Source organism: Thunnus thynnus, chromosome 1 (genome assembly GCF_963924715.1).
Source record: "Thunnus thynnus chromosome 1, fThuThy2.1, whole genome shotgun sequence".
Classification (NCBI taxonomy): Eukaryota; Metazoa; Chordata; class Actinopteri; order Scombriformes; family Scombridae; genus Thunnus; species Thunnus thynnus.
The window spans coordinates 32,161,937-32,183,103 of NC_089517.1; the positions used below are offsets into that span (position 1 = coordinate 32,161,937).

A 21,167-nucleotide genomic window follows, 5' to 3' on the forward strand; every position below is an offset into this window, starting at 1 on the left:
GCACCTGGAAAACTTGGTCTAATATAAAAAGCTGAACAAAGATGGAGCAGTTTGTCAAAAGAGGTGCAGTGGGCTGATCCTCACACTCAAGTCCTGAATGACTTTATTTGTATTCTCACAACAACAAAAAAACTGTTAAATGTATGCACATATGCATTAATAACAAATCAGTATCGTCCAGTGAAACTCAGAGTGGTTCAAAAATAGATAGATAAATGGTAGATGTAAAGGTTTAGCACTGAAAAGCAATACAAGAATCAGAGTTTCAGCTTCATTGATACACAGCCACAGATATGCACCAATGTTTGCATGAAATTCAGAAAAAAATGGATACAGCTGTCAGAAACGTATCTTTGCAAATAAGTCTCTCTCTGCACTCGTGCCTCTAGCGTATGTGTGTCAGATGTGTTCAGCACAAACAAAGAGGAGCTATTATGCTCATTTCCAGCTCTATATTTTTATATTTGGACTCCACTAGAGTAGCTTTGCATGATTCACAGTTCAAAAAACTGTGAATCATGTTCAAAAGTCCACTCTGTTCTGATCAGCAAGCTTTCAGGAAGCCTATCCAGGGGCAGCTGTTTCAGAATTGAGTTAAGTTACCACTGATGAAAACCCAACACTTCCTGTTTTACTGCTTCAAATTAAAAACTTTTAAATGACTAAAATAACAGCAGACTTTTTCTGTGAAGAATTTACAGGAAGTGGAATGTGTTGCTCACTGAATCAGCAGAGCTTCATTATCGGTGCTAAAAAACAGTCGAAATAACAAGATATGGAGATATTTGGAGCTATTTGTTCAGTGGATCAGTTAGAAATAATGCAGGGAGGAATAGTACAAGCAGCTGCAGATGACCAGCACACCTCCAACAGGTAAAACTACTTATTTTACTTTGCCTCCTGTGTAATGGAAAAACACTCACAGAATGCCAGTTCGACTCAGGTGTGACTACCCCCAATACAATTAAAAAATACCATATTGTTAGCGGAGCGGAGAAGTGAACTTGCGCGCTATGCGTGGAGCAGATGAACATATAAAGAAATCCCTCACGAGCCTACGTTGGGCAGAAAGTAAAAAAATCGTTTGAAACTGAGTGTTCAGAGCAGCCTGAAACCAGTCTTTTTTGCTCACAGGGATTATTTCTACATACATTTCCCTCATTATTTGACATATTGGCCATGACTGAAAAGCATGATAGGACCCCTTTGACACTAAATCTTCCAACTGACCTGACTATACTGAATCACTATAGTTGATGACCAAATCATTAGCTTTTAGCAGTGGAGCTCCCCTCGCTGGAGACTGAGAGCACTTTTGTCAGCAGCTCAGCCCTGATACACAGTATAGTACTGCCTGGTTAAAAGATAATTAAAAAGCCACAAAGGTCACAGAAACTATCATGAAGTGATAACCGTGTAGCTAATAAAAGGCTGCTATGCTATTTACCTTATAAACAGTGCTTGTATAGGCCTGGCTGAACTTATTAGGATGACATGACCACATACTGAAGTGCATTTGAATCATGATATGACTGCATAGCTTAGAAAAAAAAACAATCTTCATAGTCAGTGACTAAGAATATTTGAACTGAATTATTCTAATCAATCAGTAAAATGGTTATAACTTCCACCTCTAGTGTGTGTCAGTTTGCCCCTTCCTGCTAGCTTGCTACATTACCCAATCACCTACCTGCTTCAAGCCATCCACAATATCCACAATCCACACTGAAAAAATGTCAGGACTACTGTGCACAGCAATGCCTGAAACTTTTATATTGTGCTAGCACTCTTCAAAACATGAAATTAAATCATAAAATATGCCGATGGCACCTCAAACCTTGCTACTCATTTAAGAAGACAATTTGTGCAGTGAGAGTAAAGTTACAGAGAGTAGCAGTCAACACAAGGCTAACACAATGCAAGGCTTAGTCACACTAGCAGTAGCAGATAATGCTAATGTTAATCCAAATGGGCCCCACTCCTCCTGGTTACTGAAACCATTTGATGTTTCCATACAGAGTTACTGAAAATACCAAATATGACATTGACTTAAGAACTGAGGTAAACAATACGCAGTCAATAGCATTTTAGTGAAAAATTTCACCATCCTTAGGGACTAGCTAAAAAGTTATACAGGTCATCATTGACCATGTTTAGTGCTATTTGTTTTTTTCAAAGCATTTCTGATTCAGTATATGGAATAAAAATTCTGATCATGGCCAAATTGAATTGTAGCAAATCTGCTTTCACTCACATCTTTTTTTTTTTTAAGATTGTGTATTTAGGTATGCTCTGGTAGCCTACTGGTTAAGATGCATGCCACTTAACTGCAACGTCTGCAGTTTGAATCTGACAGTGGGCTTTTGTTGCATGTTGCCCCCATCTCTCTCTCCCTTCATCCCTACTTTTAAAGAAATAAAAATAAAAAATCAGAACACAAAAGTAAAGGAAATGGAAATTAAAAAACAATGATGTGGACAATGATAATGACAGCACAGTGTGTGTGTGTGTGTGTGTGTGTGTGTGTGTGTGTGTGTGCAGCACTCATGGTGACATTTATGAGAGAGGGCTCTACTGATTATCAAAGGGTTCAGTGAGTCTTAAGCTGTGATTGCTAACATCACTTCAGAGTCTTTTAGACATTTGGAGAGAGGCAGGGAGTTAGCACCTCTGAAAATTATCACTCACTTGAGCTGTCTCATCTCTGTGCCTGGGATATGAGGCTCAAATGCAGGTTTTTTTCTCTCAAATGTACAAGCTAGTTTGAAGATCAATAGCCATCTAGACTGTAAAACTGTGTGATGTGGGTTCTCAATAATCCATACACGCTCTGCTGGCTTTAAGGACACTCACACTACTACTAATCAACTATGAACAATTTGCAAAAACATCTTTTGGTATGGCATGTTAAACAATAAGATCATTACTGTATGTCAAAAACTGTAATTCTGAAATTCAAATTAGTAATCATGATTATTTTTGGGATCTAGGGCTGCAGCTATCAATTCTTTCCATTATTGATTAATCTGCCAATTATCTTCTTTATCAATCAATTATTTGGTCTATAAAATGTCTGAAAATAGTGAAAAATGCCTGTTCCAAGTTCCTAAAGCCCAAGGTGCCATCTTCAAATTGTTTTGTTTCACTAAAAGTCTAAAATCCAAATATATTAAATTTACTATCACATAAGCAACAAATGAAGTTGCATTTTGCTAGAAATAAATCCCTTAAAGGATCAATTGATTATAAAAAATAGTTGCAAATGAATTTTCTGTCATTGACTGAACAATAGATTATTTCAGCTCTATTGAGAACAAATTATTTTTTGCACATTGCATTATTGAAGCTGAAATCTGTGACTCTGTGAATCTTCTTAAACAGAGTAGTGTGACGATGTAAACAGACTGTAACTTCACTGCTCCAAACAGCCATCTTATCAGCCTCCCTGGATATACAGATGGGAAAAAACCTTATTTCCTTTTTCACATTATCATAATCAGTCTCCTCTATCTGTCTCTGTCACAGGGAAATCAGCCCACTGCCACACTCACACGGCACCACACAGCATTAGTGCACGAGAGGCCGGAGGCTCCATCCAGAGGCCAGGCGGCAGAGCCACAGGGCTGGGGAGAAAAGGCCCGATCCTTCCCCCCCTGTGGCACAGTAAATAGCAATCTGCACGGCTGAAATCCTCATCCCATTGTCCAAACACATCTGAGGGTTTCTTGCCAGTGTTGTTTGATTGACAGCATCTGTGTCGGAGGGCTTGGCTTTGTGTACGCCGAATGTCAGGTCTCAACCAGACAACTGTCTGTCAGCACACAGGTTGCAGAGTGAGTGGCGAGCGATGAGGGAGGAGGGGAGAGGAGGGAGGAAGATGGAAGTGAGCGGAGGGGAAGGATGCCGGGGAAAAGTGCTGCCTCAGGAATCAGAGAACCTCATCTGGCCTACGGGATTTGGCTGCCTCAGAGAAAAGCTGCTAGTGCTGCTGCTGCTGCTCCAGCTTTTAGTACCAGGCACTGACAGACACACAGCTAGCTAACACTGAGAGAGTGGAGCATGATGACACTGCATGTTCGACCCCTGCACCGCAACTTGAAAGCACTCCGGCATCTTGGCTAAGAGGACAGAGCACCGCAGACAAGCTTTTGCACACTGCCTAAAACCAATCCTTCACTGAGATGAAAGCAGCTATTTTTAGGTGCTCTGTCAGCCCAGGTAAAGAAAATGTTGTCTCGATCATTTTTTTCCCCCTTTGGTTCTTCAACACTCAAGAGATCAAAAGCGACGTCAAGAAAGCGAAGGCAGCAAGGTGAGGATGCAGTGAACTGTCGGTGGGAGGTTTGAACTTGAGGCGGTGGGAGAAGGCTCAGTGTTACAGACGCTATCGATCCAGTCACGCCAGTTGACATGGCGTCCCTTGAGACTGAATGTCCTGCACTGCAGATTAACTGAAGCCATTATTCCTGTGGCTCACCACGACCCACAACAACCCACCGCCATCTCAGGACCAGCACAGCCGTCATAAAGCATTAGGCTCTGTTAGACTGCTGTGATTATGGATGTAAAGATCGCCCGCACAGCCCAGCTACTCTCTGTCTCTCGGAATGGGCCTTGAGGTGAAGGCCTCCTTCTCCCTTAGTAGTGCTTTCATGTCTAATTTCTCTTGCTCGCTCTCCCTGTCATTATCTTCTGCAGCCTATGTCTCACAGTTTCTATTTCTGAATCTCCCTCTCTCTGTCTCCTGTCTTCTTTCACACCCTTCTCTTTTTCATTCACTTTTCAGGATTGGTTTGAGCCAGTCTCTGTCTCTCTATGTGTCTTTTGATCACATCTCTTCTCTCTGTGCTTTTCTCTCATTAACTCAGTCCTGCAATCTTGTATCAAAGTTTGATTCTGTGTCAAATAACAATCTGTCATTAGAGGACAGCGCTTCATGAGCAATGCATTGCTGTACAATGTTCATGCAAAATATACCCTTGCATTTCATAGCCATACATCACTCCCACATCAATTTGTCAGGACATTGACTGAGTGAAGCTAGAAAAGTAATTAAGACTATAAAGCAACACTAAAAAACACACACATTCAAACACACACTGGCACTTTACTTCCATCTAGTAAATTAGCCTTAAAAATGCATTAAGTGAATTTTAACTAAAACGAGGTAGAAAGACCCCTAGAACAAACCCACGGCAATAAAGGATTCCAGTTTCCTGTAACTTAGACCTTATTTTCAAAGGTTTGGACATCAGTCCACTTGGTAATGAGTAACACAGTACACACCGGAGTAGTTGCTGATTTCTGAAAAGGGCAAGAAACACAAGTGATCTTACCAGCTTTAAACAAAGCCCCTGGTTATCCATACCTATTCGGAAGAGAAATCAAAGGTGAATGGTAAAATTATCACAAAAACTGTTGGTTGTCAATATCCATCGCAGTTTACTGACAGACCTTTTGGTTCAACATTGACCTACTTTAAGCTGTAGCTGTGCATAGGTCTGCAAACTTTTCCAAGAGAGAATATTAGTGACATTAAATGTTTGCTCACTTTCTTTTTTACCTCAGAATAAAATAAATTATATAGTTTAACTGTTGGCAAACATACAACTTGTCTTATTGCCTCAACACTTGTGTTTTTTGTGCCTTCATATTTAATTTTAGCAATGTTGTATTCCCAGATCTCAATCTCAAGAGCAATTAATTTGGTAAACATAGCATTGTCATAACCAATAGAAAGGATTGCCAGTTCCACCAAAATAAGATCTAGTTGTTAAAACACAAAATTATCCATTAACATCTTATGGCAAACGGCCTATGTAGACATCCTATAGAGAGCAAAATGATCATCTCATTGAAGTTCTCTTTTCTGCACCTGTCAAGTACAATTCTTATTGTGTTACAAGAAAAGGTTCATTCAGCCAACTACTGAGAAAAACATCAGGGTCTTTTCATTTTGCTAGATGTTCAATTTTAAAAGCCACTTGTTTAGTTAATTCTGGGTAGACAGCATACAATCACCATGTGTGAGCTGTGAGCATGTTGTGTTTGTGTAGGGTGTATTTGAGTATAAAATTCATGTATCTCTTACAGTCGTTATTGGACAATTTCTTGTCAAAAAAGCAAAAAAAAAAGTAAAGTCTTAATTTGGGAGTAGAATACAACCACAATACAATACAAAAATGTTCTTGTCTCTGGAACAAATGCTGCAATTCATTGTGCCAAAGTCTAAATTCAAAGGAAACAGGAAGGAACCATGTGTGCAAAAAGCAGCCTTTTTTGTGGCTAGCGGTAGTATCTAAGAATTTCTATTGATAGTGATGGACTAACACGTATCAAGTCATACTATGAATGTGATTAATTAATTATCTATCTGCAGCATACAGACTCCGTACACAACACGCCCACATGGTAAAGGCCCTTATATGTTCCAATACAGACTTGCAGGACAGACAGTAGTAATTTCATGACAAAACTTTATGCCTATGCAGACACAAAAACTATAATTTGAACTTTATGTATTAGGGTGGGCATGCCGACACGCCTTACAAGCATGTCTGACAAGCCTTTTTGACAGAGCACCAGTCACATGCCTATATGTTGTATTCTGAGCTGTGCTCCCTGAACACCAACCAATCTAAGCTGTGTACAATCTCTGCCTGGTCTCAGAGCTCATTCTATAGATAAATACAACCACTACAGCCCTAGACCATTGACTGATGCACTCCATTCACAACCAACGAGAGTCCCAGTGGTCAAGTCATGGCAGATAGTCGGCCAGTGAGCAGCAGAGCGTTTCTCCCTGCAGTCCACACAGCCAGCAGATACCATGCTCCATGACACCACTATCAGAGGGTAGCAAGCCTCCGTGTTTGTGTTTACAGTGAGATTAGCCACACGCACATCCAAGCACCAAAGCATAAGGACGGAATGTAAATTTGAACTCAGTATGAATTTATGAATGTGCTGATTCAATTTGAACTGCTTGTTTGCTCTCCCAAACCTCCACGTCTGGGAAATAAGGCTTGCTATATGCCCTGTTTAACTGGCACATCTAATCTGTTGTTGAGTTGCTGTTTTTTTCATCAAAAAGTCCTTTTTTTCCATATTGGAAAAATCCATTACCCCTGCTGCATAATGGCAACCAGAGAGCCAAACTGCCTGCATTATCAAACACCAGTTAGGTTCACCTACTGTAGCAGCAATAGCATGTCCCATGGTCCGTTTCCCACACTGAAGAGTAATTTCATGTGGTGCATTGTGGGTGGTGAGGTTTTGAAAAATGGCGGGGGCGGTCTACTACGGAATCTAATGTTAGAGGGAGATCCTGAAGTACCCTTCACCTCCCCATCAGCTATCTCCCGCAGTCACATGGCTTCAGCCCTGGCAGAGCAAATCGGCAGGCCGGCCTGTGGGAGGGAATCAGGTCCACACAACCTTTACCCGCAGAGCAACGCCAACTTCCAATTTAACACTCGGAAAGCGCCCACACAGAGCACAGAGGGCATGAACCGTTAGCGTGTGATCTCAGCTGAATTACTGTTGATTCAAGGATGGATTCTGCAAAGCAATGCAACTATGTGCATCCAACACCTGTACTATATATAGAGTGTGCACCCAACTTAATAATGCATTCGTATTATCTGATGAAAATGGAAGCTCACTGGAATTAACAGTGTTGGTCTCTAAAGGCTACAGCCTGAGTGTAGGAGGAACTCCTCCTCCGGAGCAATGCTAAATTAGGAAAGGGCAGGATGAGGAGAAATAAACAACTGCTATGCGTTTCTTAAGGGATCAAAAGTCATGCAATGACTCCCACAGAAGCAAATATTTAAGGTAGCCCACACAACTGGATTCACCATTACAGCTTTGCAAACACAGCTGCTATAATTTCAGAAATCCAAACAGAGAGATGGAAATATTTTCCCCTCGGGAGAAGAGTAGTAGATATTTAATAGAGTAGTAGTAATCGTAGATGCATTTAAATGAGAGGAATTTCTGTCACACTGATGGATTTCGGGAAATGTAATTACCTGTTAATATTAGACATGTTAATGTGTGCTGTCTATCAAAAAAGATCACTCGGATTTCACTCTACATCTGTACCCCAAAAGGTGTTTTATCATAAACTCACATAACACAGCTTTGGTTCAAATCTACAGTCAAACATTGTAAATGAAAGTAAACACTCCAAGACACCGAGTGACAGATTGAAACAGCTCCAGTAATAGCAGGTACATTACTTTTTAATAAAGGTTCTAAAGCTGTCACAATTTTATTTTTAACCAAAGAAGTCATTTATTTTTTCCAAAACAGATAAATGCTCAACATGGGTGCTATTTCTCTGCTTCATATTCAGACTCCTCAGTACAACTCTCTAATGAACGACTTGCGTAGGTTAAGATAAAATCTGTCTAATTACTTCCTCATCAATCTCTCCAGCTTGTCTGGGTTTCAAAATGGCAATTCTCCAGACTAGCTACGGCTGACTTTTCTAACCACCTCAATTTTGGTAATCTAGGTAAACTAGTTTTTCCAGCTAAAGAGAAATATTTGATGCACATTTGACATTTCACCTGTCTACATTAGTCAGAGTAGCATTATGACTGCAGAACTTGTCTCATAGAAAAAGGTCACAAGTTCAGCTGATGAGTCAAGACAGCTGTGTTTGGTTAAGATGACCTCAAGCATTACACTGGACCCTACCTGCTTTCTCTGGGTAAGACCATCAGCTAACTGCCTTGAATGTGCATGTGAGATGCTTGACACAGACAGTATATCAGGGTTTAGCATTCATTTACACCTCGGAGATTCTATTTTTATGTGCCTGTGGAAGCACCAGGCGGAACAGTACCGAGACTACAGGTGTCATCTGGGTAACTGTTTCATCTCCCAGTCAGCCACCGCCTGAAGTGAATAGGCTACCTCAAGACTGCAGGAGTAACTCTTTCAAAAAAGACACAGTCGAGGAGGAAGAAAAGGAAGTCTATTTTAAAGGAATGCTGACAGGAAAGCAGGGAATTTAAAAACCTTGACTAGGTAAACAGTGAATAATCAGACTTCTAATTAAAGGTGGTCTCAGGCTAGCCGGCCAGCTGACCCGAGTATGAAAGTGACATTTAGGAATAAAAAAAGAAAGAAAAAAAAAAACGTAGCCAGGAAGATTTAATGAGAGAGAGTCTCTCCACTTCCCTCTCCCTGTGGGGAGTGACCTTTCCGACTCCCCAGTGACAACGTTCCCTCCAGATTTATTGGGCCTCTCCCTTGGCTGCACTGGAATAAAGAGAAGAGTTGCCTCACCATCCAGACGCTGACCTTTAATTTGACACAGGCGGGGACAAGCACGAGGCACGACGCCCCGGCCGACTAGCAGCATCAAATAGAAAACTGGACCCAGCAGTGGCAGAAATGAGTTGAAAGCCCAAGACCTTGTAGTGGCGCCTTTGTTGATAGACTTCATTTCCACCAGTGCTTTGTGTGCAGGATAAATGTGTGTGAGGTGAGTGTCATAGAGGCAAAGCATGAACACTGGGTATTCACACCCAGACACATGGAGGGATCAAAGGGAGCAGCAGAACAGGAAGTGAAGTTGAAATTACTCTGACAGGTCATCACCTAGCCATCAGCTGGCTGTTGTCTTTCAGTGTTAATCACTGAAACAAGTCACCTCGCCTCATGTTGGAAGTCATTAACAAATCTAAAAGGAATAGTTATATATTTGGGAAATATTCTCTTCATGAAAACGTCAATACACCTCTCTGTCTGGATGCTAAATATGAAGATACAGCAAGGACACAGTTAGCTAAGCATAACGAGCAGGGAAAAATAGCTAGCCTGACTCTGTTCAAAAGTAAAAAAAATATGCCTACAAGCAACTCTAATGCTCATGAATTAACATGTGATATCGTGTTTTTATAATTTGTTTTTAAAAAACTTTTCTAAAAGATGTCAAGTTGTGGTTTTTAAGAGGGGTTGGAAAAGTGTGAGACAAGACTCCAGAAAGTCACTGCACCTTGCCAAGAAATAGTTCCAGCAGTAAAACCACAGTTTGTCATTTTTACATTTAATTTTTTAACAAATTAAACAAATTAGATATAACAGCTTTAGAGATGCTGGTACGTGGATTTTGTTATGTTTGGACAGAGCCAGTCTAGCAGGTTCTCCCTGCCTCCACTCTTAATGCTAAGCTAAGCTAACTCTAACTCTCAGCAAGAAAGCAAATAAGGACACTTCATAAAATGTCAAATTATTCCTTTAACGTCCAAGCCACAAGCATGCCATGACTCCCAGTGAAGCAGGTCAGGTTACGAAAAGGGGCAAATCCTGCATTGTGTGACGATTTTTTAACAGTGTGCCTCCTCTGCCTGCCTGACCAAGCAAAGCAAGGTCATATCATTACTTCCTCAGGCACTTGTGACTGTGCAAGCACAGGTAAGACTGAAATGGATCAGGCTACAATGAGCAATAAACAATAGCTAACCCAGTTCAGTCCCATTACCATGCTGAGATAATACACTTAATTCCTGTAAAATAAATCTCCGAAGCAGTGCGAAGAGATGATGCCCTGCAGTTTGATTACTGTATGAATGCATAACATAAGAGACACAACACAGAACCTTCAGTGGAACCAGTGTGTGTGTGTGTGTGTGTTTGTGTGTGTGTGTGTGTGTGTGGTCCAGGTATTCCCCATGTTGTGGGGATGTAAATCTGTTTACACAGTCATGTTGTGGGGACTCGTCTCCCTTATGGTGTCAAAAAGCTAGTCCCCTTAACATAAATCATTAATTTTAGGGTGAAGACTTGTTTAAAGTTAAGGTTAGTTTAGGGTTATGTTAAGTTTAGGGTAAAGGTTAGGGTTAGGCATGTGGTGGTTATGGTTAAGGTTAAGATAAGTCTCCAGGAAACATCTATTGTTTTCCAGCCCAGTTCAGATGAAACTACGCCCACCTCCATATAACGGAAGCCTTGACGGCTGCGTTCCCATGGAAACCGCGCTCACGCAGGTCCTGCAGATGAATTTACTGTTTATCAGACCACAAATGTGACAAGATTTAGCTAGATATTGTGCTATTTCCTAACTGTATTTTCAGTGGCTATCTGGTGTTTAGTAATGGGAAATGTTAATTCTGAAGGACTAGTTTGAGTTAAACATGGAGGCTGTATTATGTGTAGCTTGGAAAACAGCGATATGGGACACTGAATAATGAATTTAATATTTATCAGACCACATGGTATTTCGTAACTGTGGAATGCAGTCAGTTCAAAGGCCTTTAGTAATGTTAACTTATTGGCATGACAGCAACTGAAACAGTATGTGTCAATCTTACCACTCATGAAGTACAGGTTTTCCAAGGCTGTCAAAGTAATTGTCTTTGATAAAGACAGGCTGGGGGGTTTAAACTATTCACACAAACTATGCACCCATCTTGTACCTTTTATAGGAATAGATGACTATTTCTACCACATCTGCTGTTTCCATAGAGATCTTCAATCTTTCATTGATTAAAATTTTTATATGATACATGCAATATATTGATAGTTCACTTGTCCAAGTCCATCAAATCCATGATTACTGTTTATGGATGTGTTGTCACAAAATCCTAATGCATTATGCCAGGTTGTTCTGAAATCTACTTTCAAGTCATTCCAAGTTAATGTTATGGTCATTGACTTGTTGTTTTTCTCAGATCATCATCACTACTTTGCTATATTTTCTCAAAACATTTTGCAAGTTTTGTATTTTCAGGATTCTGATTCTGCTGCACAAGAAAAGGCCTCCCAAAAACTCAACATTTTAGAAATGAAGAAAGACTTCTACCAAACATTGTGCAGCAAGTGTTGTCCCCCAGGGCTGCGCTGGGCTTCTGCAACCAGACTGACTGAAAACAAGCTGGACAGAGAAGGCTGAAGAAAGATTTGCATTAAAAATTGCCTCTTGAATAGACAATAAAGTTTTTCTACTTTATTATTTTTTATCCTGATGTGATGGCAATAACTTATCAGTTTGTTTTTATACATGGTTCCCTGTAAGAAACGTGAAAGTAATACTATACATTTGTGCATGAGCACGGTTTCCATGGGAACGGAGCCGTCCAGGCCTCTGTCGTTCAAGGCTTTCGTCATACATAAGTGGGCGTGGTTTCATTGAAGAAATGATAAACGCTTCTAGAAAATGAATGTAAGTCAATATAATGTCCTCTGAAGTGATGGAAACACGACTCTGTGTATGTGTGTGTGTAACCTCAGTTAAGAACCTTCTGAGGGAGATTAAAGCTTTCATACAATTACTATTATCTGAAGACATTTCACAAGGGCTCTTGTGAAATGTTCCAACTGCCGATCAGATGTCACAGAGAGCGAATTTCTGACACAATGACTACAGCAAAATGAGATACATCTGCAGAAACATAGCGACTACTGAAGGCGATTTTTTAAAGGTATAAGTGGGAGAAATTTTGGGGTAAGAGCTACTCTGTTTTATTACTGATTCATTTCTATTTTGCTTGGACTAAACCAGGGAAGAACTGTGTAGCTACAGCATTCGTCATACAGTGTAGCTGAAAATGCAACATACAGAAACACACACCAAAAAGAAAGTCATATCAAAAAGTCATGTCGTTAAGTCAGGTCATAAAGTCATGTGACTCAAGCAATATCAATATACCTGTGCTCAAAGTAATGGAGAAACAGAGGGTGGGAAAGAAATGATAAACAACTACATTAAACAGCTACATTAATTAGATCTTATACCCACTCAATTACATTAAAATGAGTTGATTATGTCTTAAACCCTTCACCTGGCCTGGGCCACAGGAGCAGTGATGCAACAAGGCCACAACAAGAGAATCCAGTCCAACCCTCACTTATAGTTACTGATAACTGACTTGCTCAGTGGCAAAACTTACACTGCCTGTAATACTGTCATCTTAATAAAACCAATCCCAGACCTTATTGTCTGTCTACACACATGAATGTTCTTCACTGATTCTTTAAGGTAATTATACATGGCTCTGTATACTGTAGAGTCACATTACAAAATATCTACTGCATGAACAATCAGTAAATTGAGCTCTTTAGTAAAATGTAATGGAAAACAGTATAAAATAACAACACTGAATACTGGCAAACTTGTCTCATCCTACAGCCTGACCCCGCTAATAAAATCAAAGCTGTTTATTTGTTTTGTGGTGGGAAATTAAGATGTGGAACTGCCAGGGGAACCATATCCCTTGCTGTCTGGTTGCTGTACATTCTTTCACACACGTGCAAATAAACTTGAACAAGGGTGGATGTGTTGGACATGCGTTGAAATATGAAGTACAGGACTGCTTGTTCACAAGTCTTAAAATCTCAGCAGCCAGTAATGTAAATGTGTACTCATCGGCGCTGAGTATGGTTAATTTCTGCAGTGACATTGCAAAATATTACTGATTGTTCCTTTAGTGTCCCACTATGGTACTTAAGAGGTTGTATGTATGCTGTTTCATCCTCTTCTCCAGCCACAACAATTGGTGAGAAGGGATTTGCTGCTGAGGCACTGGGGCCACTGGGACAAACACAGTAATATGTTCACTTGATGAGTGTGTCTTCTTTAAGACAGATATCCCACATAGATGTTTTTAAATTGCCTGACTAGAGAAAAGTTTCCATTATAATATCGATATCATAACTTAGTTGCAAATACCAGTCAATAATTTGCACTTGTGGGTTAAGTTAGCAAGCACATTTTTATGACCATATTGAGCCAACAATCTTTTGATTACACAGCTTTCTCAGAAAAAGAAAACAGTTTAAATCCAGTATGAACATTGTTATATGACAGTAATATTACTTAATATAAAATGTATTGATATTTTAATTTTATTGTATGTCTGCATTTTTTACATTGTGAAATGGGATGTATCTGGAGACAATTATTAGAAAATAAAGCCAATGAGAGTGAGAGTGTTGCTCGTCGTGACAAACCCACAGAGGATTCTCACTACTTTTGCAGCTCAATGGAGCCTTATAGCGTCATTGCTTTTGTTTACTGACCTCCAACTTTACTGTTTTGATTCAGTCCCACAGCTCTAATCACTGCCATTTCTATATGTAGGCAGCTGTTTTTAGTGAAACAGCTCTGATAAACTCATTGTACGCTACCTGCCCTTTTAGCAACTAGCTTTGACCAAAGTAGAGTATTTAGCTAAAGGGGCAGGTATTTTTCTCAGGAGTTAGTGGTTGAATATTGGACTTACATTCATCAAGCAGACACAAACATGACTCTAAATAAATGCCAGTGTTGCCCTGTGTCTGCTAGATGTGTAAATAGGCAACTGTTTGTTCACCATGTAAACTTTATAGGGTGGTAATATATCAATGCTGTGTTTGTTAATGGCACAACAATGCAGGTTTGAGTCTACAAATGTGGTTTTATTTGGGCACAAGTAGTTTCTTAGGAACTATTTGACAGTGGCGATAATGTATAGATAAACGGTTATTACCCTGATGAACTGTTAGTTCTTGCTCAATCATATCATTTTAGGGTCATGTTTAGTTTACTTGTAGTAGTGGTTGTAATGCCTGTGGTCTTGGAAATGCTGCTTATTTACACTAATCGCTCAGCAGAAAAGCACCAGCTAGGTGTTTAAAAAGTAAATACTGTGTTGATTTAATGTTTGCATCTTGCAAGCACATTAATTCAGAGAGTTGATCAAATAGTTGTGACATGAGTGTATTTCACACAGATTTAATGCTGGAGCTTTGTATTGCCTTACACAGTTTATATTTACCTTTATGTCAATCAGCTGATCTCATCTGAATTGTCTTTCCAGAGAGTTAAGACAGTGAACTTAATTTAGAACACATCAACAGCACAGTGGGTTTTTAAAGGAGCACACTAACTGCTGCATTAATCTCTGCACCTCCTTTATGCACCAATCTCCTGCTGAACAGAATTAAGTCTCCCAGGCCATGGTATACTGTAATTAGTTTTATTTTGGGCTCAAATAAAATATAACGGGCCCTTAGAGGTCACCTTATAATGACAGCGTTGATACTTTGATAAGAGTATTTAAGAAAGTAAACAAAGGTTTTAAAAAAAGGATATTAAATATAGCTGAGTTCATTTCTAATGAACCAGGCAGATGTTTTAGTCAGCATATCCAGCCTGGTAGAGCTTGTAAGCTGTACTTTTGTTTGTTTGTTTTGATATCTGTTAGGCTGACTGCCATTGCTGTGGTGTGTTTTACACAGTATTCTGTTTTTTACTTGGGGAAAGACCTAAAATGCTGCACTGAATAGTTAATGCACAAGCTTTCCCCGGTTTTGGTTGAATTATTGTGGCATTACTTTGTATCAATATTTGATAGTGTAGCGAGCTGCACAAAAAAATGTCATAGATCAAGAGGAAAACATGCACGATACATGCCATAAAACACAGAGAAGAGGAATATTAATTGAAAAGAGTGTAATTAAGGAGGGTGTTACTGTAATTACAGTCAACACATTTACAGCACATGGGATTAATAATATCTTTACTGTGTGTGATTGAGCCTGTTTTGACCTGAATGTGTGATGAAGAGAATAGCTTCAATTCTCGTCACAAAAGAGCAACCAGTTCAGCGTCTGATGGCGTGGGCTTTGAGCAGACCTGTCTGACACAGACATCAATGAGGTCGGTCTTCTGAGGCTAAGCTTAGGCATAATAATTAATCTTGTTTGACATCATCATCCTCGGTGTCACCTAGCAACCGTCCACCTGCCTTAACGATACCACAATAGAGGCCTGTCATTGGCTGTCTGGGGTGGGGCTTTCACTGGTTACGATGCAAATGCCTTGATGTTAGAGGAGTGAAAATGCAGTGGAGGCTAAATCCACTGAAACTCAATTTATGTAACATTTTATTTAAAACTTAATGGAAAGAGAATTTTATTAACCACCTTATATTAATTGCTAACTTAAGGTCTGAACATCACACTCTTCTTTACCATTACAATGAGTACAAAAGGAAAAAAGGGTCATCACCTCCACCTCTGATCTTTTCTCATATTTTTTTCATGCTTTAGACCTTTTAAAGTCTACTTTGAACACCTGATGACTGCGCAGCAATTATGTACAGTAAGATGGAGGACAACGTGAGAACTTTACAATCTTTCATTTGTTTTCAGTCGTGTGTTAGCAAATCCATCTTCTGGAGCTTTCATTAAATCCACATGAGTTTGATTTGCTCTTCCATTCACCTAACTAGAAAAAGAGACAAGCAACACCACCTTTTTTTAAAGACTTACACACATGCATGCCATAATGTGCACCAAGGAACACACACATACTCAGATGCTTATGCTTACAAAAAGTCAACCTGTAAGACAACATACAGTAAAGTAAATCTGGTAGTCAGTATGGTCTCTGTCTCTCTAAAAGACTCAGTTGACAAACACTGCATTTACTTTAATATTGCCATTATGAGCTATTACTTGCTATCTCTCTCTCTCACACACACACACACACACACACAGTGCAAAGTGCACAGATTCAAGCCTAACAGCTGTCATCTGCAGAGAAGAGAGAGACCAAAATGCCTCTCAACCGACAACTGGAAATTGCAAATGGCAGTGTGCTCAGGTAAAAGACTGTGACTGTGTTCCTCACCGTGTTTACTCCTAGAAAATTGGAGAATAACAGGCTGTCATACGGTGACACATCAGCCTTTGTTAAAGAAATTACTTTGCTCTTCGCCTAGCTCTCTGATGCTCGGCCTCCTGGACAAATTGTCCATTTGGCGAGTGCAGTCTAAATGGAACTGCGTCTTCGGCATGTTGCTCTGAAGCACAAAGAACTGGGGCAGATAGGAATCCAATTATCCAAGGCAAATAATGGATGTCTCATTTAAGATGTGCGGCTGTTGCGACAGTAATGGCACCGCCACAATTTTCCTGAAGCCACTCTCTATCAACGACATCATCTTCTGCTCAACACTAACTCATCTATAGCCATATACTGCAAGCTGTCAAGTATTACAGATCATAATAAATCTTTTGAAGGCATGGGTAACACGGTTGTCAAAGATAGAATATTTACTCACATGTAGCGTAGGTGTTGGTTCTGAGCGAAAGCTCGAGCCTGGATCACCCTCAGGTTGCAATTCATGATTGTTCTGAAATGACAAATGATAAAATACAGATGAAACTGTGAACAGACCACCAAAACAAAGGCATGTCTTTTCTCTCTGGTACGGGCACATACAAACACATTCACATAGTAGCACAGTGTTATGATCATATAACTGCATGTAGGCCATTTAGATTTTTTATATTTCCCTTCTTATTTTTGGTGCATTTCATTGTGCTCGTGCCTCTGTTCCTCATCTTGATCTCCAATCTTTTTTTTTAATCTCTGGCAGTTAGAAAATGTTTAACCATGTGGGCAGAAACAAAAAATGAACATGTTTAAAATAAACAAAATGGTGGCCTCATAGTAAGGAAACAACCATGCAGTACTGATACATTTCAAGACATTTTTTTGTTTCTGCTGCAGTAATCCACTGCAACGAGTCAGAATAGTTCTTTGTCTCTTCCAATTCCAACTTTAATTCCAACTTTAACTTCAATCCGCATGTATACACCCCGGAGCTCAGCTCGAAATAGAAATTCACTTTGAACCGCCATTTGATGAAAGATTTGTGAACTTGTGCGTCTTTACTCTAAAGCGAGTGAAACCTCTGATTATGGCGTGCATTCTTTCACATCCCTTCATTGTGTTCACTTGTATCGAGTGAAATAACTGTGAAATTAAACTAATCCTCATTTTGCAGGGGACCCCGTGGACTCCTCTCAAGGAGTCCTGGAATTCCCAGCACCCCAGTTTGGGAACCACTGTTCTAGGCTACAATGGTAATGACTTCTAATCGTGTAATCACAGATGTCTCTCACCAAAGAAGTCATTGACATCATCAGTGAGCGCCTCATAACACAGTGTGCTGATTATACCCAGCTGCTGGTGCCAATTACCTTCTAGAAGTCTGATCACACCTCTGTGGCGTTTGACTGGGATGTGGTGTTTCATCACCCAAAAGTTCCAAAAGTGGGACTCTGGGACTTCCAAGGGTCCTTGAGAGGGTTTGGGGGGGTCCTTGAAAACCGTCAAAGGAGTTCCCCAGAAAAATAATTAACAAAAATGTCCCCATTATTTCAGTGCTTGGAAATTAAGACAACAAAAGATGACTGTTGAGCTTGATAACTCTATATAAAATTCTGTGTTAAAGTTGGGAAAGCCTGGATCCAATCACATTTATTTAAATGAGTAGTAACAGTACTTGAAAAATTCATGTCTTTGTGCAAGTAAAGTTTTCCAAACCTCACAAAGAGCCAAATGAAAGGTAATAGCACTTCATCAAAGCATTTATTTTACCTGAAGGGTGCTTTTGAACTCCATTCAAAAATCCAAGAGACTACACTATTTATCTTCTCTAATCTTTAGAAAAAATCGTTTTGTGGTAGGAAAAAATAAAATATTCACCTATTAAAAATTAAAAATGGTAGATGTGGTAAGTGCTAAAAGGCAACTACCTGAAGTTATGTCGACTTTAGCATACATGTTAGCAGAGTGATACATCAGACTGATCACATTAATTCAGTTTCATTTTTTTGATTGAGTTTACTCTAACCAAAAAATAAATCATTACTTAAATGAATAGTTCAACCTTTTGGAAAGTATACTTATTAGCCTTTGCCAAGAAATAGTTGCATGCAATTCCCTGTAAAACCACAAATTCTTGTTCTTACATTTCTTTAATGTACACATTCAACAAGAGGCTTGAGGATTTTTTGTGTTTTGCTTTGAACAGAGATTGACATGAGATTGACATGGCTTTCACTCTTAGAAAGGAAGCAAATAAGTGTATTTCCCCAAATGCTGAACTATTCCTATAATGTTATTGTGACTTAAATCTGAAAAGGTTTGTGTATTGAATGATAACTAATGAATTTATCAGCACAAAAGCAACAGTAATTATATCACACTTGTGACTAGAAAGGTGCAGATATAAGAATAAACATAGTGAATGCAGCATGCTTCTTTCTCTGGAGATTAATGTATTGTCATATAACATTTAAAAAGTCAATGTTTATTTTTTATGAATTATTACAATTAATAATTACAATCAAATACAGTAGAATATAAAATAAGGTAACGTAAACTATTCCAGAGCAACTATGGCTCAATCATCCCTCCACACTGCTAACAGCCCCATAACGTAACGTCATACAAGGTAACAGCCTTCCCTGAGAAGGCTCGACTCCAGTCGGGAGGAGCCAGTGTCCCCAGACAAGGCAGCAGGAGAGAGGTGGTGGTAATGAGAAAAATGCTAATTTAGTGGTGGAGATATTGCACTTGGCCTCCCTGATGAGGGATCAAGGGGATCAGGGGAGAGGCCAGCTCTGACTTTGGAGGGCAAAGGAGAATACTGTTCCCTGCAGAAAGGAAAAAAAAAAAAGGAGGCCTGGAGGCGGCAGCTGAGAGAGGATTGGGGGGGGTGAGAGGAATGTAAAGGGTGTGACCTCATAGTGCAGGGTAGCAAAGCAGGAAAGGAGCGTAACATTGCTTTAAGAAGTGAAGAGATGAGAATAAAAAAAAAAAACACAACGCTACACCAGGGACCCTTAATTCAATTTTCCCTGCTGCTTTTTAGCATTATTTGATCAGTGGCTAAGCAAAGCAAAGGGGATGTTCCACTGGTGTGTGACTGTCGAGAATTAAAAGCTTGTTTAAACATCAGCTTGCGTTACGATCAGAAACATACCCTTCATTCCCTCTTCTCTCTGCGCAGCTCAACTAACACATTGTCATCTCCTCAGAGAATTAGCTGGGATTGTGTCACTTTCTGAGAGGTATCGGACACTAAATCCTGATGCGTTGCTGGTGATGCTGCAGCTGCAGCCACTTGTGTTGTAAGCTGAATTACAGCCTAATGGAAAACAGGGATTAACAGCGGTACAGGTTACACTTTCGTTTTCCAGATCTGGAACACAGTAGGACTGAAAGAAGTGAAGTGTCTGTCACTAGTCTCCCCTCACTCCCTGCCAGATAACGGTGTCAACACTCACAGTCTCTGTAGTCCAGTGTAGAGCTCCATATCCACGTCTCTCAGAGTCTGCAGGCCTGTCCAGTTCTCTATGTGTCTGTAAACAAGAAAGAAAGAGAATCGTAAATGAGAGGTTCCTGTTCATCCAAGGAAAAAGAAAAACAAACCAGAAGACAAGCCAAGATTTTTTTTTTCCAGTCCCAAGTTGCAAAACTGAGACTGCGTGTGTTGTCAAAGTTTTTTGAATCCATATTCATTTAAATTGCAATTATTGGAACAGTTCTGACAAAGCACTCTCTGCTGCCCTCTGATAGATTTAATTGCCAAGAGGCAGCTTCTGGAGCTTAATCTATGTGAGGGGAAGTGTGAGGGGGACAGACCAAATAAATACCGCAGATGGTTTTACTTCTACTAATACTATCAGACTCCCAGGAAAAACTCTTCTATGTGGTGGGATAAAAGTCGGGAAGCTGGCACCTTTAAATTAGCTTTAGGAAAAAGAGCATTTGCAAATGATTTGTTTGTTATGGTTTGGAAATGAAATAGGCACACACACAGGGCACACCAGTTTCAATTAAGCCAGGGAAATGAGGAGACGTAGCAGAGGACACGGCAAAGGCTTTATTGCTTTGTTTTGGAAAGAAGAAAATATGATTAAATGCTAAAGAGAACTTCACTCTAAATGTCAAATTTCAAATCAGTGCTATGAACCAAATAATCAGTGAGACACATACAGAGTTTTCTACATGGCAGGATGACAGCTGGCTTTTAATTTGGAAGGTGCTATACAGATAACCTGTGTACACATACAGTTTAGACACGTGGAGAAACAAATCTATTTCCATGTACACTGTATACATAGTCGTATAATAATCTAGAGATTTGATTTACATTCACTGTTCATCATTCAATACGATGTCTGTGATCAGATAGGGGTTTTATGACAACAGCAGCAAACATTCCTGCTGTTTTTGGCAAACCCTGTGCTCCACTACCATATCTATTGGCTTTTGTGCATCTAGTGTACAATGATGAGGCAGCGTCTGAGACATTCTGTTTATCTGAGCTCTGCGCTCTGGGGTGCATCACCTGCTTTAGTGGAGAGGA

The 21,167-nt window shown here is 39.8% G+C and overlaps 1 protein-coding gene across 1 annotated transcript in view; it reads right to left on the reverse strand.

Moving 5' to 3' along the window:
• Window positions 1-21,167, reverse strand: part of ntrk3b (neurotrophic tyrosine kinase, receptor, type 3b) — a 180,450-nt gene that overhangs the window by 123,071 nt on the left and 36,212 nt on the right. The window contains exons 2-3 of the mRNA XM_067595824.1: window positions 20,083-20,157; window positions 17,064-17,135 (exon numbers count right to left, since the gene is read on the reverse strand). Of these exons, the coding sequence (XP_067451925.1) occupies window positions 17,064-17,135; window positions 20,083-20,157 (147 nt within the window). The remainder of the gene's footprint in view (window positions 1-17,063; window positions 17,136-20,082; window positions 20,158-21,167) is intronic.